General features: G+C 39.6%; 1 protein-coding gene across 1 annotated transcript; it reads left to right on the top strand.

The window, feature by feature from the left end:
* Nucleotides 1–452: 452 nt before the first annotated feature.
* On the top strand, nt 453–7,992 carry LOC107832896 (nuclear factor of activated T-cells, cytoplasmic 2-like). Its single transcript, XM_016661138.1, has 4 exons — nt 453–1,321; nt 2,479–3,391; nt 3,460–3,639; nt 7,825–7,992. Exons 1-4 carry the CDS (start codon nt 1,189–1,191, stop codon nt 7,895–7,897), a joined length of 1,299 nt encoding a protein of 432 aa, XP_016516624.1. The 5' UTR covers nt 453–1,188; the 3' UTR covers nt 7,898–7,992.
* Nucleotides 7,993–22,598: the final 14,606 nt, after the last annotated feature.

Below are 22,598 nucleotides of genomic sequence, written 5' to 3'. Positions count from 1 at the left end.
CATTACAATTTCAGTAATATTCAGTTTTTTTTGTTTCAGGCACAAAATATATTAGGGTAGATGTCCATTCTAAATCAATAAACCAACACTATTGGCAGCAATAGTTGGTCAAGCTCAAATCTTTGTTTTAAAATTTTGCTTAAAGCAGTGTAGATTACAAACATGTTAAGAGTTATTATACGGTATTTCAAGTCTAATTGATTTTAAACAGTGACCTGAATAGACAGTATGACCGCTGTTTTAGTTTATTTAATAAAACCAAAAAACTCATACCAATGGGCTCTCATATGAGAACCCATTGGTATGAGGAACACATTCTGCCAGGAACCTATGAGTGCAGAAGCCCTCTGATAGAATACAAAGAGCTCTGCTAGTAAATTAAATACAATTTAATTGCACTCCAAAATAAACAGGAAGTCATATGTCAAAACTTGTGGGAATTTAGTTGGAAGCCTGGCAGCAGCATTTGGATCAAAATGTGAAGTTTTACTTCAACATGTGAATTGTAATAACCCAATAGTGGAGAAAAACAAAAGTATGAATAATTATTTCCAGCTTCCTGCTTGAGATAGTAGAGCTTAGTTTGGTAATATTTTTCAAGAACGAATCAGAGACTCGAAATCTGCCTTTATAATAAGATTAGAACAAGATATATATCACATATTATAGCCAAGAGTGTTACGTAAGATGTGCTGAATTAATTCAATTCTATTGTATCATTTGAAACGATGTTTCATCATTTTCAAGGCGTTTTAATGTAGAGTCCCCCAATGTCCGGCTTATTTTGAATGCACCATCTCTTTAAATTCTGCCGTAAATTACAGAGTAGACGCGCATTTCGACAGGGAGGTTGGAAGTCGGCGCGACACAACACCTGTTTGCACTTTTGCTCTTTGCTGCTCGACGCATCTTCTGAGGCGGGGGTGGCGTGATAGGGGCCGTGGTGATGCACTGAAACTTAAAAAAACAACAACAACTCACACTCTGTTGCTCAGTTCGTAAATAGACCCGCCTTCCTTCTGAAAATAACCGCGGAGAACTGAAACAGGAAACTTGTGCGCTGCTTCACCTTTTTCCAGCTCACCCGATGCGGGATTTGACGCTCAAACACCGAACTGGCATAAGCCGCGCACATCCCTAGCTCTGCTCCCGGAGGAGTCGGTAGATAATTAAAAAAAAATCAGACAGATGACCTCCTTCTACGACGAAAAGGATCTGGAGGAAGACCTCAGTCGAGCCAGTTACCCTGATGAGGATTTGCAGTTTGAGTACTTGTTTGAATATGAGCCGCCTTGCAGCGACTTTGCAGGAGGAGATCAAGGTTTGTCCGATGGTTTTTGTTGACCTGAACTGACCTCTGCTTCTTCTGGGTTTGTTTTGCTTGAAGCTGATTACCATACGGCCTGAAAAGTCTGTTCATTAGAATATAAAAATAGACCAGGAAGCAAATTTGACACGCTTGTTGTTGATGTGGGATCAGATAAGAAGCCATGTGAGAGAAAATGCCAGAAAGTTCTCGTGCTTTCAGCTACTAAGTACACATTCATGTATTTACTTTTTGTTTAGTTGGAGAGGAAGAAATATTGTATTTTTTGGTTTTTCAGAAAAATAGTATGTTTTGGAAAATACATAGTATTTGGAAAACATGAAATTACATGTTCCTCACGGCTCTTTTTTTTTCTCCATCACTATAGTCCCATCACGCTTCCTGACATTTAGCATCTTATTCACAAAGATTAAGTATCAGCTGGCCAAATTTACTGTTAGCTAGCAGAGTCTGAATGCACACATTAAATGTATTAGTTAGCGTAGACGGCATGAGGCAGGCCAATACATCGAGATATTACTCATTTAGGCAGCAACTAACGATTCTTTTAGGAACCGATTATTAATCGGATAAAAAAACGGGCACAGCTGCAGATTTTTCATTTAATTGCTTAAGCTTATTTTGTACAATATTAGTAAAAATACAACTAAAGAAATATTTAAATTATTTTTTAAAATAAGAAAGTAAAGATTTTATGTCCTAAAAGGCAATAACTCAGCATTCCTTTAGTGTATGCTTGATCATTTGAAGCAAGCTACAGCTAAAATATTTTTTTGATTAACTGCTTAATAATTTGATAGGAAAAGGTGTTTAATGGGTGATTTAAAAAAAATTAAGCAGGTGAAGCTAAATCTATGCCACTTGCATTTTGCATTTATCTTATCTGCATAATGTATATATTTTTTATACTTTTAAATAATTTTGGATTAATTACTGCTCTGAGCTGTTGTTCTTTGAGCAATTAACTTTTTATTGAGTCTGTAATATGTGTAGTTGACAATTTCAAGAATTGATTAATCATCATAAATTGTTTCAACCTTGTTGCTACATTTTAATAATGCAGTGAAGATTAAGATTCAATAAATTGTACAGCTCTAATCTGATATTTGTTTCTGCATGTTCTTAATATCTTGTGATCCTTTTTTCTCCAGATGACCCTGGCCTTGCCACTCACAAGTTGCTCAGTTCTGAATCTGAGCAGGTTTTCCCTTTGGATGAGCAGTACAGGATCAAGTCCTGCAACTCCCCCTACTCCAACCTCAACCCCGAAGTTCTCTCAGGGTACGAAAACCAGGAGGCCAGAAACTACCTGGACAACACCCGGCCGCCAGGTCTGGCCCTGAGCCCCCGGATTGAGATCACCCCGTCCCGAGAGCATTACAGTCATGGCCGGGACTCGCTGCCAAACCAGCACCTGAACCTCAGCCCTAGACCCACCCTCACTGTGCCCGGCCATGAGAACCTCGCCTACCGTGAGCCCCAGTGCCTGAGTCCCGCCAGCAGCAACTCCTCCACCAGCTGGCACTCTGAGAGCTACTCGCCCTGGGCGTCCCCCTGTGTTTCACCCAGTAGTGGCCCAAATCCAGCAGATCTCTGCCCCCGCATGCAGAACATCCACACCGGTTCCCCACGCACCTCCCCGGGTACCTCCCCTCACACCAGCCTCGGAGAAGACGGCGGCCTGGGAGCACGCTCGCCCTCGCCCCGGCCACGCTCCACCTCCCCGCAGGGCAAGCGCACCTACGAAATGTACCGGAATCCAGGGCTGATGCCTGGGCAGCGGTCCCGCAGTCCGTCCCCGCACAGCGGCCAGGAGGACCCCAACACGGGCGCTCATTTCACACACACCGGCCTTGTTGAGAGTGTGAATGGATTTGGCAACAGTCAGCCAGGCATGGTGCCCACCAAAATAGTCAAGACCTCCAACCAACTTTACGCTTTAATCCCAGAGAATCACGGAGATGGGAACTACTTGGTGTCCTGTAATCAGGACATTAAAACCAAACCTGCTGCAGAGCCTTTCTATGTCATCCCACCAATCTGGCCCAAGCCGCTGGTTCCCAAGTAAGTTGGTGGAAAACCAGGAACCTTTGAAGCTCATGTCTTTCAACATGAATAACTAATCAACTTTGTCCATTTGCAGCCTCCCATTGGCTACAGCACCACCACTGGAGTGGCCCCTTCCCAGTCGCACAGACCAGTATGAGCTCCACATTGAGGTGCAGCCCAAGCCGCACCACAGGGCTCACTATGAGACGGAGGGAAGCAGAGGCGCAGTTAAAGCCCCCACAGGAGGACATCCAGTGGTGCAGGTATGTCCCAAAGCTTGAGTACACCAATACAACTCCATTAAGCAGAAAATGTTCATAGTGAAAGTTTTTTTTATTTTTTTATTTTTATTTTGCTTTATGTAGAGCTCTTATTTGAAGTAAAAGGACAATTATTTTTTAGATATTTATTTCACATTCAACCTGTAATTTAAAAATCAAACAGTTCTTTGAGCAAAGCCTTATCATGGAGACCAAGCAGACAAGTCAGGGAGAAAGTTTACACCGGGGTCAGGTTTTAAAGAAGTATCCCAAGCTTTGAATATCTTGTATATCGCTATTAATTCTTCCGTCTGAAAGTGAAAACCAATGCAAACATACCAAGACATTGGGTGTGTCCAAATTCAAGGCCTTTCGTTAACCAGGAGTTTGAAATTTGACTGTCTAGCCTTCAGATTTATTCCTGCCTCTACCCCAATGTATGTCCTTTTGCCTAGCAACAACGGCGTTGTTAAATACAAGGTGGTAAAAATGGATCTTGAAATCTTGCTGAGTGTTTTTATGGCTGATTTAATCTTTTTAATTATAGAGGCGATATTATGTATTTTCCAGGCACATAGTCCCATTCTGTAGCACAATCAACTACCATCAAGTTACCTCCAGTTCTTATAAAAATGCTGTTTGCATCCAAAAAAATTTAAAGCAAATTTGACTTTGTAAGGTAACACCTTGAAATTGGCTTCTGTCTCTTTAAGAAGCTTCGTCTTTTATAGACGCTCTTTGACTTTTTCCGTTTTGTTGAGAAGAAGTTTGTATGATAAGCTCAGCAGATTTGCAGTTCCACCAGGTGTTTGCAACTTGCTGCTGCTGCTAGTCTGGAGGAGCTCTGTGATCTGTGGGACAGAAGTTTGGTTTGAGGACTGCAGCTCAGAGGATGGGCTTTGTGGAAGTGGGCGGAGCTTTGTGAGAGCAAGCGTGGAAACTCCTCCCCAAAATGGTTGCCATGGGAGACTCGAAGATTTCTTAAACATGCATCAAAGAATCAAAGCAACACTCCCTTTTTATTCTTAAAGCACGGATAATTTTACATAATACCCCTGCAACCTTTAATTAAATTAATTAATTGATTGTTTAAAAAATAATAATATTAAATAACACTTGGGATAGGGTGGGCAGCAAAGGACACACCAGATCCGACTTCCAGGTCTGTGTGTTTGTGGAGGACCCTTCGAATTTGGAAAGCCATCCTCGCCGTGGCGTACCGAGTCTCAAATACGACCGTCGAAGGATGCAGCCCCTGAATTTGTACACAACCATGGCAACCTAAACTGGCAGCCTGGACAAGGAGAGCATTTATCAGAGAAGAAGCCAAGAGACTCACGGTCTCTCTGGAAGAGCTGCAGAGCTCCATCCCAGGGGGAAGAGTTTGTTGACTTTACCTTCATTAGTCATGCACTCCACAAGGTTGGCCACCATGCAAGAGTGGCAAGATTGTTGAATTGTTGAAAGAAAGCCATAAAAGTTTCTGTTCCCTGCAGTTTACCATTAGTAGGGGATACAGCAAACATGTGGAAGAAGGTGTTCTGTTCCGATGTGAGCAAAATTAAACTTAATGACCTGTGCAGGAAAATTACCAGTGCACGTCACCTTGAGCACATGAGCCCCGACATTAAACATGGTGGCACTATTATGCTGTGATGATGCCTGTATGCAGCATGAAGACTTCAAAGGAGGTTCACCTTCCAGCAGGATAATTATCCTAAAACCTACAGCCAGAGCTGAAATGCAATTACCTAAACCAAAGCTTATTTATGTGTTAAACTGGCCTAGTCAAAGACCAGACAAGAAATCTTATTGTTTACGGTTGTTTTTTATTCAGTCTGACTAAGCTTGAGCTATTTTAAATGAAGAACAGGCAAAAGTTTCAGTCTGTAAATGTTCAAAGCTGGTAGAGACATAAACTCTGAAAGATGTGCTGCTTTAACCACAGCTAGAGGGTTCTACCAAGTGTCAGATCAGGAGGGCAGAGTATAAATGCAAAAACATTTTAATGTTTCCCTCCACTTTGCGGCTATGTGCTACTCCTTGGTTGAAAATCTAAAAGAATTAACTAAAGCTTCTGTTTCTAACCTGCCAAATTTTGAACAAATTTAAAGGAGTTTAATCTTTTTTCAAGTTTTCAAGTTGCACAACTCTTTAATTCAGTGTGTCGTTACTTCCTACTTCATGATGTTGTGTGTGTGTAGGTGTGTGTGTGTGTGTGTGTGTGTGTTTATTGAAATGTATGACCAATGTGCGACTCAGGCAGCGTTACTGTGACGACTCGTTATGCATCAGTGTCGCCCAGCTGTATGAAAACACAAGATGCCATTTCTCACTTCCTTAAACAAATCATAAATGGACGGTCCAACCTCAGATACACAGTAAGACACATAGTAACCAACTCAGGACAACCCTGAAGACTGAACCAAGACTGTTTCTCGCTGACCTGATTTCTCTCTTTTTTTCTACTTTCCAGCCTAAAATAGCCGTCTGTGTTGCATCCTCGTCTCATGGTTTTAACCACACACACGGATCTGTGTTGATGTAGTTCTGAGTTCCTCTTCCACACTGTTTCGTTTACTGTGCAGCTCTTGTATTAGGAAGCAAAGTTGAGGTACTGGAAAGCTGTCAAGGCATGAGAAAATAAAAAAAAAAGAAGAAAAAAATACAGAAACAGTTCCTGTCGTTAGGGTAATTGCAGTTCAAGAGGAAAGAAAAAGTTTTCTTAATGTCGGTCACGGTCCTAATGCTGAAGGAAAACACAAATTGGTTGTGGCACAGTTTCAGCCGGCCGTAGTGGCCGTAAATAGTTTCAGCTTCCTTCTTTTTTGCGTTACTGTGGCAACTTTTCTACACTGTTTTGCTCCTTTTCCATTTTCTGCCCAGTCCCTGAAGAACTCGCCTGAGGTCAGAGCTGCCAGGTTTGCCAGGACAGCCGGACCTGGCTATCCGTGGCCGTACACTTTGCCTAAACTTTCCTTTACCTCTGTCCCACTCCCTCTGCTGCCTTTTTCTCTGAGCAGTCCACTTTACTTTTCCTCCACTCGCTCGCTGCTGTGACTCACTGCTCCTGCCGTTGCCATGCCAACCGGCTGACTCCTCACGCCCTCCTTGGTGTTTGCAGTTCACTCCTGCACGGCGTGTTGTGTGTCCACCTGGAGATGAGGGGAATGTGCGCTTTCACGTTGCCATAGTTTCTGCAGACACTGAGCCCCTCTTTGAAGTTTCATGGTTACAACCTCCAGAGCAAATGGTAGTTTGGAGAGATTGTTTCTAAAATTAAGAGAACTTGAAATAAAACTTTTCTTTTTGGTTTGATGAAATTTTTCTTGTAAGGCAGCTTTGCTTCAACATTTAGAATCTAGTTCACACGTTCATTCTGCAGCAAGGGTCATGCTCTATACAGTTTGCACAAAAACTGCATCCTGATGCAAGTTGACACCTTGTGGTTTTTGCAGGTTTCCTCAGAAAATACTCAGGTTAAAAGTAGCATCTTTGTGTCAGTACTGTGTTATCTACTTTACCAAGTCTGCAAGTTAGGCATGGTTATGACAATGATTATGATCTTGTTACATCTTCCATCCAGTGTAAATGACTTGAATGTAAGGTTGGAGTCAAAGTACACATGCAAGTGTAATTTCTTGCTATTCTTAAGCATCGCAACATGAATAATTTAGGTAAAAGAACAGGTAGTGATCAGGTACAGATTAAATGCATTGACTAACAAATCCCTAATTAGACATAAAACCTTTGTAAAAGTGTGAATTATAGCAGTCTAACACAATGCAATAACCTCAGATCAGTTTCAAAAGGTTGTAAGGCGTCGCCTCATAACAAATGTCAGGCTTGGTGGTCGATGGATGGTTGTTTGAGCTTGTTTTGCACTAGCAGGACTTCAAAATCTCACAACTATTAAGCAAATCATAAAATACCATGTATAGAGAATTATCCAGTAAATTGTGAGGCCATCTGACAGCTGCAGTTTGGTGTGAGATTGGTCATCAAGAAGTCACTAATATCAAACATGGCAACAGATCTGCTTCTCTTTATTGATAAAGGCTTGCTATCTAATCATAAGAGGGAAAAGAACAATCAGGCTCAGATGTTTCCTTTTACTGTTAAGTTTCATCAGCTAACAGAAGAAGTGGCAATGGTTTAGTGTTGACTGTTTGTGTTCTGTGTCTGTAGTTGCACGGCTACAGAGGCAAAGACCCAGTTGGCCTCCAGATTTTTATTGGTACCGCAGATGAGCGCATCCTGAAGCCTCACGCCTTTTATCAAGTTCACCGGATCACCGGCAAGACGGTCACCACCAACAGCTACGAGAGGATCATCAACGGCACCAAAGTCCTGGAGATCCCGCTGGAGCCAAAGAACAACATGAAAGCCATGTGAGATGAACCCAACAATATCGGTATAAAAATGCCTCCCTCAGGTTTGCTCACAATGCCGTCGTTTCATTTTTCCTCCCACAGAATCGACTGCGCTGGCATCCTGAAGCTCAGGAACGCCGACATCGAGCTGAGGAAAGGCGAGACGGATGTCGGCCGGAAAAACACCCGGGTCCGACTTGTGTTTCGCGTGCACATATTTCAGCCTGGAGGTCAGGATGTCTGTCTGCAAGTGGCTTCTCATCCCATCGAGTGTTGTAAGTTATCAGAAAATGTATTATTTATGTTTTTCATGGGTTTTCTGCTGGTTCTTAAAACCTGCCCAGTGAGGTGTAGCTAAAACTTAAAGTAAACCTCATTACCTACATTCAGATGAAGTTGGATTGGGGCTGATAGCCCAGGATCCTGAGAGTAAAACGTCTCTTTATGCAGTCAGGGCTTCCATCCAGCTGGTGGTGGCTGCAGGTACCTGTTTGTATTTACTCAGTTCTGAAGTCTGTGTTTGGGTACATTAATGCATGTGTGCACAGAGTTATTAAGGTGCTGGATGTAATCTCAACTCAAACAAAAGGTCCCTTATCCACCTTTGATCAACAACTTGTCAGGTATGATGAACTGCCTGCGATGTGCTTCTGTTACTGACAAAAGTCATGACTCAAAAATCTCTTTGCACTGCTTGCGTCTCATTTCGTGGAACAATTGTTGCAATGCTGTGTTTGCTGCAAAACAGATGAGGAGTGATGGAGCTGCATGAGTCTCCTGGCATCTGTTGTGCCGGCAGATAAACACACTGAGTCAGAGCAAGCCCGCCCATGTCATCTTCTTTGTTTTTTGTAACATTGTAAGGGGAACTAATTTATTCAAAGATCACATGGTTGTCACTAAATACAACTTCCTTTAAAGAGAATCACGCATAGCTATGTAACCATGTAATAAAGTCTGAATGGACTTTTCGGATACTTTGGATTTAAAAATTGTGTAATGATGTAAGAGAAAAAAACTTGTAGTTTTTTCTTCTGTTGAAGCTATTCTATTTTTGATTTAAATGTATGGCTGGACTCAGTGTAGTGCTGGAAGATGAAACCCTGCTTCACCTCACAAGCATTTTGAATTTAAGAAAAAACAGTGCTGCCACCACCATGTATTACAACGGCTGTGGGGTTTATTTAGTGAGGTTCAGTGTTATTTTTGCTGCATATTAACTTTTTGTCAACTTCAGACCACCTTCTTCTTTGTACCTTTGTTCATTGAGATCGCTCGTAGCTTCTCTGCAGATTTAGATTTTTTTTGCTAAATAATATAAGGAAAATCCACTGAATCTATTTATATGAGATTAATAAAATACTCTGAAGTGATAATGACAAAGAAAATGTACTAGTTCATAGAATTAGCTTGGGGAAGGGGTGTTTTCAACTTTGTCATTTAAGCTGAACAGAATATTTTTACATTAACTGTAGAAATAGTTTTAAGAGGATTTGTTTTTTTCTCACTGAACAATTCTGTGTCAGAGGTTAAATATAAAGAACATAAAGTTTCTAAATTAGAAGCTAGAGCTTGTTAAATAAATAGCTATAGCTCATCTAGCTGTACCTAAACTAACCCTAATTAAGCTAGCTCTATCTAGTTTACATTTATCAGACTTGCAAACAAAATACTTCTGCAGATTATTAGCTTATGTGGGGCTTTTTCATTTTTTAAGATTTGTACCTTTTTCATTTGAGTTGTACAAACTATTTGTGACATTAACTGTTCTTTTTGTTAAAAGGATTTATTTTTCCTCAGTGGGTAACCATGACTAGGTTAAAGAATATAGACAAGTTTTTTGTGCAGCATGTTTAGACTTTTTAAAAAGACTTATCAGACTTTCTTTAGCCCCTTCCTATAAAACAGTTTAACATCTAAACTGCAGAGACTCCTCTTGATAAGTAGCACAAGTTGTGATTTGACTCATTTAAATTGCTACTAACAGTAAGACCGATGGCTTTGATTATTGAATGACTCAGCATAATCTCTTTATTGTAAACCACCACCACTTCTGGGTAAATCTGTAGATAGAAACCAGCATTGAACATGTTAAAAAACTGTCATTCAGATCACTATCTAAAGAGTATTTTAATCAATAGTTTATGCTTAGATTAGTTTTTAATGCACTGCATATTAGTGTGGTCAAAATTAATAAAATAAAAATGCTTTGTTCAGATGTGCTCTCATGTTTGATCTGTCTACAGACATGAATGATATCTAATATTCAATCGTATAAATCAGGGAAGCAAAGGAAATCCTCCCACTGGAGAAAGTGACTGTAGTGGAAAGGCAGTAAAAGTTCCACACCACCCCTCTGTGTGTCCCTGCAGCTCAGCGTTCTGCACACGAGCTTCCCATGGTGGAGAAACAGGACATGGACAGCTGCTCTGTCCTGGGCGGCCAGCAGATGATCCTGACTGGGCAGAACTTCAGCTCCGACTCAAAGGTCATCTTTCTGGAGAAGACCCACGGTGAGTGTCCGAGAAAAACCAGCTCCATGCCGGAGTCTGTAAAATCTTCACGGCCCTTCTCTGTGCTAGTTGCACAATGTTGTGTCACATTGGTGACACAAGCATAATTAACGAGTCATTGTGTTTGTGCAATAAGTTCCTCGCTGTTGGATTTCTTTTCATACCCGTCGTTATGTAAAGGATAGCATCAGCTATTTGCATGATCAAGAGGATGATGGTGCAGCCTCGCTTCCTATTGCCCTTCAATGACTTCCATGATGTCTTATCACTCAAAGGGGCCTTTTGTTGCACGGTTCATGATTCTGTGTCATGTAAAACCCGCCACCTACATTTCTGATAAAAAGGATTTCAGTTGGTTTTTATGAGCAGTGAAGATCAGTCGTAATGTCATTGTTCCCTTTACTCTAACAAGCACCAGCATATGGTTTGAACTTTGTTTAGAATTAGGTTTCCTTGTTTCTGCTTGCATTGCTCTGGGCTGTGTCTCTATTTAGCACAGTCTGTTTAGCTCTAGGTGACAATAGAACAATTTGCAGGTCTGAACAGGAGTTTACATATGTTGATCATTGCTTTGATTGTCAAATTAATATTGGTATTTTTACAATATATTTGACATGTTCTTGTTTAAAAGGACATAATTTTCTATGGTTTTAGTTGTAAATATAAGAATTTGATGAACAAGTTTAAATTAATCTTGAGTTTATTCCAGACTCTCTCAAAGCTAAACCCTACACAAGCAAGTTGCACCTTGACTGCAAACTTTGTACCCATAATCAAGCTTTTGAAAAAGTCCTGGCTCAAAAGCTAAGAATAAGCAGAACTGATAGGTTATTGAAGTGTGATTCCATATTTTAAGTAAAATTGACAAATTTTCAGTCGAGTTAAGGTCAGGATTTATCCAGACATTTAATGCTAGTTTGATCAGAAAAAGGACAGCTGACATTGCTGCAGGTCCCACACATCCTGGTCACAAACTGTATTGATTTTAACCTTTAGGTCAACAAACTTAGCTTCCAAAGAAAACATTTCACCCAGAAAGAATTACAAGAAACGCTTTCCAATCAGAAGCTACTCCACTGGAAATCAGTTGGATGAATGACATGTACACATTCATTCATTTTCTTTTTTAGCCTCTGATGAGATTTCTGTTAGCCCTTTGGTAAAATACTTGTACATTGTTGATACAATTCATCACTATCTGACACTTACACACAGTTCCTCATCTTTCATCTGCTTAGAAAAATCTGCGTTTTCACGTATTTTCAAGTAGTTGACCTGAAATGTAAAAAGTTAGTGCAGAGCACAGAATTGATTTATCTATAAGCTGACTGGTTGGTACAAACTATGGCAGTTTGGTTAAGATGAACAAAGCCTGATTTCAAAAAAGCATAGTGCAGGCAAATATTAAAAATCTGGAATGACTTCACTAAATTCCCAACCTTAACACCATTGATGTTGACTATGGATAATGTAGTTTTAGTTTTTGCATCAAACCGAAATGGTTTGAGAGGATTCTGATATCCAGCCAAAGTGATACCAGTAGCTTGTTAAAGCATGGCTACAAAAGGCATGCAGTTTAGTTGCAACTTCTTAATGGAAAGTGAACCAACATGTCAGGTGGGTGTATGCATAATTTGGGCCAGGTGTGTTTTATATAATTAATCAGTCGTGCAGTTTCTTGTTGTAAAACATTCTTGCAGTTATTTGCAGATCATATATTCATTCATACCTGGAAAAAGTGAACCTCAAATTAATATGACATCTATATGCTCATGATAAGTCTGATTGAATTTTGATTATTTTAGTTAGTTATCAGATTGATGTGACATGCTTCTTTTATTTTATTTTTTTTTACATCCAGAAACTTTTCAGTAAACTTTATGTCCTAGTTACTGGGTTTTTTTTATTTTTTATCTTGTCTGGGAATCCCTTCTGCTGTTTTGCAAGACTCAACAGACACTGTGAGAGGAAATCAGAAGAGAAAGCTTGCAGAGAGGGATTACCTTTGTTTTGGAGATTTTCTCTATGACACAAAGTTCTGAATAAGTCCAGCTGTGAAATCCTTCTGAATGAGTGACAGCTGCATCTGGCTGGAGCTCCCCTGACTCTTGTCTTTGGACAGAGAGAGCTTTATTTGGGAAATGACTACATCCCGAGCCAAACCAAAGCAACTCAGTCTCTTTCTCCAGGTCCATCAGCCCTCCTCCCATCAGAGGTAATTGTTAGCGGAGGAGGGAAGGATCGGGGTCTCCCTTAGAGAAGAACTGCAACAGAACGCAAACAATTCCCCACGCCAACAGAGCAGTAGCGTCATCACATTTTGCAGAAGAAACGGAGAAAGTTTCTCATAAAAAAACAATAAGACCAAGAAAAAAAAAAGTTGGCAGTGTGTGTGGAATCCCCCTCTCTTGCTGACTCATTTAATCCATGTGTTTTCAATCTGTAGCTTGAGGGTTTCCCACCTAAACCTGCAACACTTCTGTGTGCTTGCACTCAAATGCACCACTTGTTTTATAGATTAAATCTCCTGTGTAAAATCAACTGTTACTACATTGAAGCCTGCAGTTTTTCTTTTCTGCTAGCTAACATTGGCAGCAAACAAACACATCTTCTTTAGTCATATTGCTGAATGAGTGTGTTTCAGATGACCTACAAATACTCCTTCTAAGTGTGCTGGTTGGTGGGACAGGAAGTGGTTTCGTCTATATTTCATCTACAAGCACAAGCTGCATCTTGAAGCTAACGTATAACCAAAACAATATGCAGTTTTTAATGGAGGATTTTATTTATTAAGGGAAAAGAAAAAGCTTTCCAAACCAACTGGTCCTCTGTGGAAAAAGTAATTGTCCCATAAACGTAAAAACTGGTTGTCCCACCCCTGCAAGCAGCAACTACCATCAAATCCTTGCAAAACACTGGCAATTAGTCTCAGTGTGGAGCAATTTTGGCCAATTTTTCTCTGCAGAATAGTTTTAATTTGACCACATCAGTGGGTTTCCAACGTCAATGATTTTTTTTGATGCTGAAAACCTTAAGTTTGTCTTTTTGAGTTGTTTGGAGGTGGATTTGCTGGTGTGCTTTAGAACCTTGTCCAGCTGTATAAGATTGAGCTTTAGGTCACAAAGTGATGGCTGGGCTCTTCCTTCCCAAACTATCGCCACCATTTTTGATTCCTGGAATGACGTTCTGATAGTTTTATGGAAGACATAAATTCTACTTTAGTCTCAACACTCCACACACTGTCACTTAGATCATCTAGATTATTTTTAGGAAATGTGTTTTGTTTTAGTCAGCTGTGGTTTTTACTTCAGACCTCCCACAAGGATGTTATTGTCGCATCACATTTAATGTTCAACATCTAACCTGAGATTAGATGTCGTTTGGGTTATTTTATGACCTCCTGGATGTACCATACCCTCATCTAGTCAATTTGGCAAACCAACCAACCCTGGGGAGGAACACCACTGTTGTATTTTGTTTATTGGAGTCCCCAAGTCATGGAAAGAACTTTGTAATCATTTCCAGACTGAAAAATGTAGTGTTAAGTGGCATGAAGTGTTTTCATCATGCCCTCGTAGGGCATGTTGCCAGAATGGTTCTGTTAGGTAATTTTTTGATTCTACAAGTCTGATAATAGGACTGCGTGTGGCTTGTGAAAAAGGCCCCAAAAATGTGTGATTTAATGACATAACAAGAAGGGGAAGCACTTTTTTTCAAATGTGGCCATGTTAGTTTTGATATCTTTGTCAAACTGATTTTTGTTTTTTATTTACTTGGTTATCTGTGACTTATGTGTGACATTAGCTTGATCTGGAACATTTAAATGTGATCAAAGAGGCAAATGTTTTTTCCCCACCACTGAAGAACTACTTTTCAGAGAACAAACTTCACAAACTCTCTCTCTACTTTCTCTTCTGTCCCAGATGGCCAGCAACTCTGGGAAATGGAAGCAACAGTGGACAAAGACAAGAGCCAACCTGTACGTATTATACATCTGTTAAATAAATAATTCTTCCACCTATAGGACATTTTCTGTCAGAGCTCAGCTTGAATATGTTTGTCATTTAAAGGGATAGTTCACAATTTATGAACCATCTGGATTTATGCTAAAGAAAGAGGCCAATAGACTCGTCTACCGTTTGTAAGACATTAACCGTATTTAAAAATAATTTTGCAGAGCATGCTGTTCGTGGAAGTGCCAGCTTACCGGGATACATCCATATGCCAACCTGTCAAAGTGAACTTCTACGTTATTAACGGCAAACGGAAGCGCAGTCAACCTCAGCATTTCACCTTCACCCCACTGACATGTAAGGNCAAACTATTTTCATCTTTTATCCATAACCTGTCACTTTATTTGCTGAAGTTGTTGGCGTGTAGAACAATAAATAGAGGCAGTGGTTACTGACTTCCGGTGAATAAAACCTTGGTCTCCCTATGTGTTCACATACCGACCATACTATGGTTTCCATTGTGCTTCCAACTGTGTTACCAAAGAGACTCTTAAGCCTGTTTGTTGTCACTGTTATTAGTGTATTAAAAAACCTACAGTAAACAAACAATCTTAGTCTGGTGGCCCGCCAGGCTTATAGTACACTAGAGGAAACCCTGATACTTACCTTCTTTATTCTATTGTAAACCTTTAGTGTTTCATGAGGGTTGATGAAATCTTTAGCACTCAGAATTGCTGGCTTGTGTTCTTCATCAGTCTAACTTTGACTCTTCCTCTGTAACAGACGTGTACTTCATCACCACGGTGTCGTTCCTGTGGAAGGTGACCGCCATCACGCTGGTCAGCTGTCTGCCTCTGTACATCCTCAAGTACCTGCGCAGACGCTTCTCTCCACCCAGTTACTCCAAGTTGACCACCTAAAAAAAAAAAATAGAACAAACTCTCCGGCCACGTTTCCTGAAAAGAGGAATCCCACATCTTCACTTCTACCAGGGATCCAAAGACACATTTATTCCTTTTTAAATTCTGAAAAGCTCTTTGATGGGACAGATAGTTTACTAAGAGTTATAAAGCAGTGTTAATTGCTCTGTGTGTTTGATGCATGGCTGATTGATGGGGTTCTCTGTGTGGTAAGCTCCTGCAGTAAGATTAAACTGACCTGATTCAACCAGTTTTACGAAACGTATTTATTATCAGTGATCAATTTTGCATTTAAAATGCCCTCAGGACAAAAATAGAAACATCCACACGCCACGAGACAAATGAAAGCTGCACAGGACCCACTCTGCTTCATACTGTGACAAGGAAAGGAGCAAGAAAAGTTGACATCTGGCTCTGAAATCCTGCCTAAGCAACACACCGACTTATTTAGAGAAAAAGTGAGATTGACGTAGATTTCTCACAGGAGTTGATTCACGTTCTCCTCAAACAGCAACTTGTAATTCAAGGTTTAAAAGTCTAAAAGTGAAACGGTTTTACAACATGGGCTTTGCTAAACTGAGACATGATTAAACTTGTGTATTCGCTGATGCGTCACCCCCAAAGCTGCAGCTCAGCACGACGGAGGTGGCAGTGCCTCCTTTTTTAGCACGACCTCTGGTGTCTGATGTTAAATCCGTCCCGACGTCTTTGTTTGGACCGTGACTTGTTGGTATTTGTGGAGAGTGGTCCGAATGCCGGCGAGCCTCTCCGCCAACGTGCAGCCTGGCGGAGGGCTACACACAACCTCTAATGTGGCGGGCCGACTGCGGCCGCGCACTCAGCCCTGCATGATGACTCAAAGCCATAGCTGAAAATATACCCCAGTGACTGAGTCGCTGTCCTTGGGGGTCCCACACTGCAAAAACACAAAATCTCACAAATCATTTTTTTTTCTCTGGTTTCTAGTGCAAATATTTTAGAACACTTGAAATAAACAAAACTACCTTGCTTGTAACCTTTCAGCAAGATATATGAGCATGTTTGAAGTCAACGATTCCTTAATATTGATGAAAAAAATACTAGTTCCACTGGAAGATTATTTCACCTAGAACAAGGTTTGTTCTAGGTGAAATAATCTTGCAGTGGAACTAGTAATTATTTTGTCAATATTAAGGAATTATTGACTTGACAGGCTCGTATATCTTGCCGAAAATCTACTTCTAAGTTAGTTTTGTGTTATTTCAAGTGTCAAGGTTTTTACACTAGAAACTACACAAGAAATGCTTTGTAGGATTTTGTTTTTGCAGTTCATCTATTTTAACATCTGTGAATTAACAAAAGGTATCAAGTAAAAAAAAAAAGTTACTAACACTGCACTTTAACAGAAGCTAATGTGATGCTAAGCACCTCAGATTCATTTCACTCATGTTGTGATGAACTGTAAATATTTCCCACCTATCAGTAACATGGCCACAAGTCGTTTATGATGTATTTATTTTGCGTGTTAAAAAAAGGGGAACTAAGCATGAGACTTTGTACAAACTGTGCAATCTTGAGTCTTTTTTTGCTATGTAGGACTGGATTTTTTTATTATTTGTACTAAAACCTGAATTCTTTAAACTGTTTGCACATTTTTAACTTCTCTGGAATATTTTTATGTTAAAGTGTAAAGCATTAATGATGCTAAAAATGGTTTGCTTGTACATGCAAAGCTTGTGTTTTATTTAATTTTGTTGATTGCATTCAAGGGAACGGAACAAAAAAAAACTGAAATGTGCTGATGTCAATATTGTGATCATTAATAAATGTGGGTTTTTCTTGCTGTTTTTGTGGATGATTTTATATTTTTATATTTAATTTATCTTTTTATTCTTCACTTATCTACGTAAACCGTAAAAATATATATCAATATTCAGTTTGGATTTAATTTAATGAACCAAGTCAAAGTAGCTCATCATTGTGAGATAGATGAGGAATTATTTCAAAGGTTTTATGTATTTCTAAGGGTTTATAATGATTTAATTCTGGGGTGACCAAACTTTTTGTCACCTGAGCCAAAATCTAAGAACTAAAAAAAAAAAGGGGCCTAAAACTTTTTTATTCTTTTCACTATTCAAAACACTAAATTATAAGAGTTACCAGATTTTTTTTTTTTTTTTTTACTTACAATAAACTGAGCATGCAATATTTTTAGTTAAATATATAAATCAACTGTTTTACAGGGAGGGGATGTGTAAATTGTTGTACATCTGAAACTTATAGATGATTGGGCTTGTTTACATTGATACAAGAAAGAAAATTATGGAAAAATAACAACAAAAAAATCTACATTTAGCCTCTTCTAAGTTATTAAACCAGGATCTGTTCTAGTCTTTGTTTGAAGCTGTATTTGTTCAGTCATCCATTACAAGTTGATCTGTTAGCTCCTGAATCTGATTCAGAGTAGATTCTCTTTTGCAATGAAATCAAGAAGAAAGTAGAGACCCTGATTATTTTCAATTTATTTGCAATAATTTTATCCTCATTAAGAAAAAAAAGCCTCCATCTGCATAAACCACATGTGAACTTGGCAAAACAAATCTGTACTAATCTTGAATTGCAGATAAAGGCTTAAAATAAGTGTCAATCCAGGGGCCTAGAATGGCCCCCAGTCCACACTTTGGACACCCCTCTTTTATTTGAAACAATGAATTTCCAGGAAGGAATTTCTACATTTACCTGAACCTTGTATATAATGCTTAAGGTGCTTTAATTTTTTTTTGTTTGTTTTTTAACCTACCAATGGTAACCATGAGTAACCAAACCTGGTAGCTTCACAGCATGCTTTAACTAGTTGAGGTTTTGTTCACGAATGAGAGAAAAATGGAGTCGGGGATCCATAGGTGGACTGTTGCGGTGAAAAAGAGCTGAGCCAACAGGTTTAGATGAGCTTTCAACCATCCAGATACCGAAGCCGTTTGAGGTTCTTCTTGCAAAGGAACATTTAACCAAATATTCATGATATATGTGTGGATTAAAGAAAATCCACAATAAATTCAAAGTTTGTTCTAAAATCCTTTACAGTTGTAATTATTCCACCTCAGTTTAGATTCAGTTGAGAGTCTAGAAAACAGAACCACATATTTTAAAGCCATAGAAGCATGCTATGTGAAGGATATTAGAAAATGTTTCTTTTCTGAGCTTCTCCACAATGATTGCATCCCGGAGCCAGGTTTGAGCTGACACCATGTCAACAACAGTTCCTGTGCAGAAGCTGCTCCTTTTAATCTGATTCCACTTCAGTTTGTGATGAGGTGTGAGTTACAGATGACGGCGGAGCAGAACGAGGAGGCTGGATGTTTGGCTTTCTCTCACCAGAGGAGGGAGGCACCGGTGCCAAGAGATTTGGTCTGAATCATCTTCAGCACTTAGGCTGTGCATTTCTTAAATTTACTGTGAACTATAAAATACGATTAATATCTTGTATTCCTTTATGTTCATAGAAAATCTCTCCATTAAACTTATGATTTGTTGGAAGAAGTGGTTTGGAAAGGAAAGTGCTGATGCTTGCATTGCTTTTTTAGCCAGGAGGGGATTGAGGTTCAGTTTGATTTGCAGTCATAAAACCTCCTCTTTTTTCAATGCACTCAAAATATTTCCTGTTTTTATTAATACTAGACTGTCCTCTTTGCTTCCCTTTCTTCCACTGATGAAATGCATGTTTTTATCAATAACAGACGCTACAGAAGTAAATCAGTCCATGAAAACAAGAATGTCACTCCAGGATCAACAGAGCTAACAACAATATTCTGTTTTTTTTTTTTTTTTTCTCTCTCTTGTCTTGAGAGCAGCTATGAAGCTCTGGGTGGTTCAGTGCCTTCAGTCTGGTTCAAGTCAAAGTGATTTCTGCAATTTACTTTCCCTTTTACATGCATATGGTTTTTGAACTTCAAATAAAAGCAAATTACGGCTGTTTCGTAGCATATTTAGTCTAATTATCGCAATCTTTGTGCATTTTATCTCCAGCACTTTAAGAGGGGAATCTATTTTTCCAGCTTGGAAACATCATACGTCAGGTTTTCAGTAGAACGGCGTAAAAAAGAGAGGCAGATTATCATGAAGCTGCTTCAGAACGCACCACCCACTGTCACAACAGCCAGCGTGCATTATGACTTGGAAACATGTTACTAACAAAGGCTGAAAAAATCCAAAAGCATTTTTAATCCTGAGCTCATCTTGACCTGATCAGAGTAAAGGAGGGGAAGTAGCATAAAGGAAACAATCAACACTGTTGAGGTCTGCCTCTAAACCTGCAGAAAGAGAATAAAACAATGACTGAAGAGGTCAAGACATGGTAACAGCTGTCAAACATGGCGCTCATCCTGCTGGTTTGTTTGGCTACAAGTTGGAAACATATAAACTGATTTAGGCCAAATACTCAGCCTGTGTTATGCCAGGACCTTGTTGATGCATACAAAGGGTTAGTTAGACACGTCTGTCCAAATATTAGAGGCAGATGTGTGTATAATATGACACTATGTGAAAGAAAAAAAGAGAATAAAATCCAAATTGGGTACTTAATATCCATCCATGATTCACCTGCTTTATTAAAATCATTTGTGTTCCATTCTGAAAGACATTGGGGTTATTTATCTTAAATGCAATTCTCAAAAGATTTGAAAAGGTGGTTGCCGTCAAATACTGGGTCACCTGGGTCAGGGAAGCCCTGGTAGGAGGACCTACGTGTTGGAGCATGTATGATCCAAACGCCCCCTCAACGCCGCCTGCATAGTTGCAGAAAGATGTTTTGACATAACAGAAACCGCTGAAGAGAGATGTGGAATGACACCAAATAACGAACAAGCCGCTGCAAACGAATTGTTTACTACACAGTCTTATTGCTCTGTGTAAACACTGGATTTTAGCAGCGACAAGCCCTTCACAAAGGCATTGCAAAGCATGAACACACACCCTCCTCTGGCTCTATTTATAGCTCAATGGGCCTGGAATGCTTTGATTTGTCTTAACACCCACAAGTCTTAAAAAAGCACTGGGAATGTGCTTCCCTCCCTGTCCCTATGATCCCAGATGATACCAGTTAATGCCTCCAAACCCAATTTAACAAAGCCGCCCACAGCACTTAAAGACGGCCTGGATTAGATCCATCTTTTTCCCCCTCGATTTGAGTAAAAGAGGACACGGGTGTGTTGAGATTGTGGAGCCTGAAACGCAGGCGGTTGTTGTTGTGAATATAGTTGTAATGGGAGGGGTCAGCGTTGCTTTCAGCTGAAATGCTGAATAGGGTTATTTTAGTTTGTTTTGACTACCAAATATAGCCTCTGTGCGTCCATTCTGAGCTGATTATACATACAGAGTGATGGTGCAGTTTTGAAATACAGCGAGGCTGAAATGGAAACCTGAATACGACCCAATGAAAAAAACAGCGTTGACAAGTGGAGGTGGTTCAATTTCATGGGTTTGTACCCACCAAGGAACACCCTATTATTTTGTGTACCGCGACACTGAAACTAAACTACAAACATTCTGGATCATGTTAAGTGAAAAAGAAGGTCCTCCTGGCTGCGGATGCAAGCACTTTCTATGTTGGTGGAACCTATTAGTGCATTTATAAAATTTGGAAAAAGAAGAGACATATTTTCCAGAGATCTCAGCTTGTGGCAGGAAGGAAATAGATTCCTTATTGCACAATTACGTGCCACCGCCGCCCAAACTAAAAACCATGTCAGCAAGTCCAAGCTGCCACCGTAATGCCCTTTGATGAACTGTTCAGAAGTCTGTGATCAGACTGATGTAGTTGTGTTGACAAGGACACTGTTTCTTGAATTTTGCTTCACATTGGAAACATTTTCATTTATCCGAATGGCATCATCCATGTGTTTAAAACTCAGGCATTGCTCCAGGTAGAATGAATAACTTTTGACCGTCTTAGTGTGACTCAGGAAGTTCAGACCTTGAATTTCTTCTATTATGATGTTTTCTGGGCTATTGGGCATCAATGTTTCACTCCCAAAGAAAATGAAAAACTTTTGAATCAAGGTAAAAAAAAAACACACAAAAAAAACAACAAACAAATCAGAGACATGACATCAGCCAAGTAAAATAAAAAGTAGACAATTAGGGTAATGGATTTCAACTATTGGATGTCCTTATTGACCATAAAAAGTGTCATATTTGTCAGCTTCTACTCAATACAGTTATGCAACATTGATTCATATATTATTTCTGATACTCAGGGCTATTCTGGGTCTCTTTCCACTATAGTTCTTAACCTGCACACAAGTTAAAAACTACAGTAGAAAAAGAGTCAGTCTCTGTCATTTCTACAGTTTTCCATCCATCCATCCACTTTGGTCCATCTGGGGTCTTAAATGTGCTTCATAAACATGTTGACTGACTTATTTCTCACTCATTCTAGATCTCAGGTGGTAAACTCTGGTTCTCAAGGGCCCATATCCTGCAACTTTGAGACATGTTTCTACTTCAACGCGCTTTAATTGAATAATTAGGAATGAGAAAATGCTGACAAAATACAGAATCGGGTAAGACTGCTAGACAATGGGATCTCAGAGGACAAGTGTGTAAGGATTTGGTTTTTCTCTGTGTTAGGTTTTTGTGTCGTTTTCAGTTTATTGAGTCTCAGTGTTGTCTTGTCTACCCCTTGATTGTTCCCAGCTGTGTCTCGTTCCCTGATTACCTTCTGTGTATTTAATGCCACCTTGTGATCCATGTTCTTTGGGGGGCCTTGTCTATCTGTCTTGTCATATGGTCTGATTTATGCCTGTTCCTTTGTGTTTCCAGTTTGCTACCAGTTGTTGAGCCTTAGCCTTCCGCTTTCTCGGTGCTGCCTGGATTTTTTGAACTTTGTATTTCTGGATTCTACATTAAATCATCATTTCATTCCCTAAGGCCTGAGTGTGCTGCTTCTGCCTCACCTCATTCCACCGCAAATCTTGACAAAGTGTTAAATATAAGCAAATACTAAACACTAGAACACTTATAGCATTGGTTAACTGGCAATGCACTTCCCCTTTAAGATATTAATGAATACACTGAGTTCATTTATGATCCCACTTATTCTCAATTTAAAATCTTTACTAATTACATGTATCATTTCCTGTTGATGTCAACGTTGATTCATAATACTTGTGTCTGTTTGTGGAGACATACCAACAGACTTTTCTCTCTAATGCTGAAATGAAAGCT

This window comes from Poecilia formosa, unplaced genomic scaffold, assembly GCF_000485575.1.
Source record: "Poecilia formosa unplaced genomic scaffold, Poecilia_formosa-5.1.2 Scaffold312, whole genome shotgun sequence".
Classification (NCBI taxonomy): Eukaryota; Metazoa; Chordata; class Actinopteri; order Cyprinodontiformes; family Poeciliidae; genus Poecilia; species Poecilia formosa.
This window is presented reverse-complemented; position numbering and strand designations above follow the sequence as displayed.

What these genes read in the sequence shown, in the direction of transcription:
- LOC107832896 (XM_016661138.1), top strand. Translation starts at nt 1,189, where the DNA reads ATGACCTCCTTCTACGACGAAAAGGATCTGGAGGAAGACCTCAGTCGA. An exon ending in CCCAAGCCGCTGGTTCCCAA is followed by an intron (nt 3,392 to 3,459) that starts GTAAGTTGGTGG and finishes TAATCAACTTTG; the next exon opens with TCCATTTGCAGCCTCCCATT. An exon ending in GAGGACATCCAGTGGTGCAG is followed by an intron (nt 3,640 to 7,824) that starts GTATGTCCCAAA and finishes CTGTGTCTGTAG; the next exon opens with TTGCACGGCTACAGAGGCAA.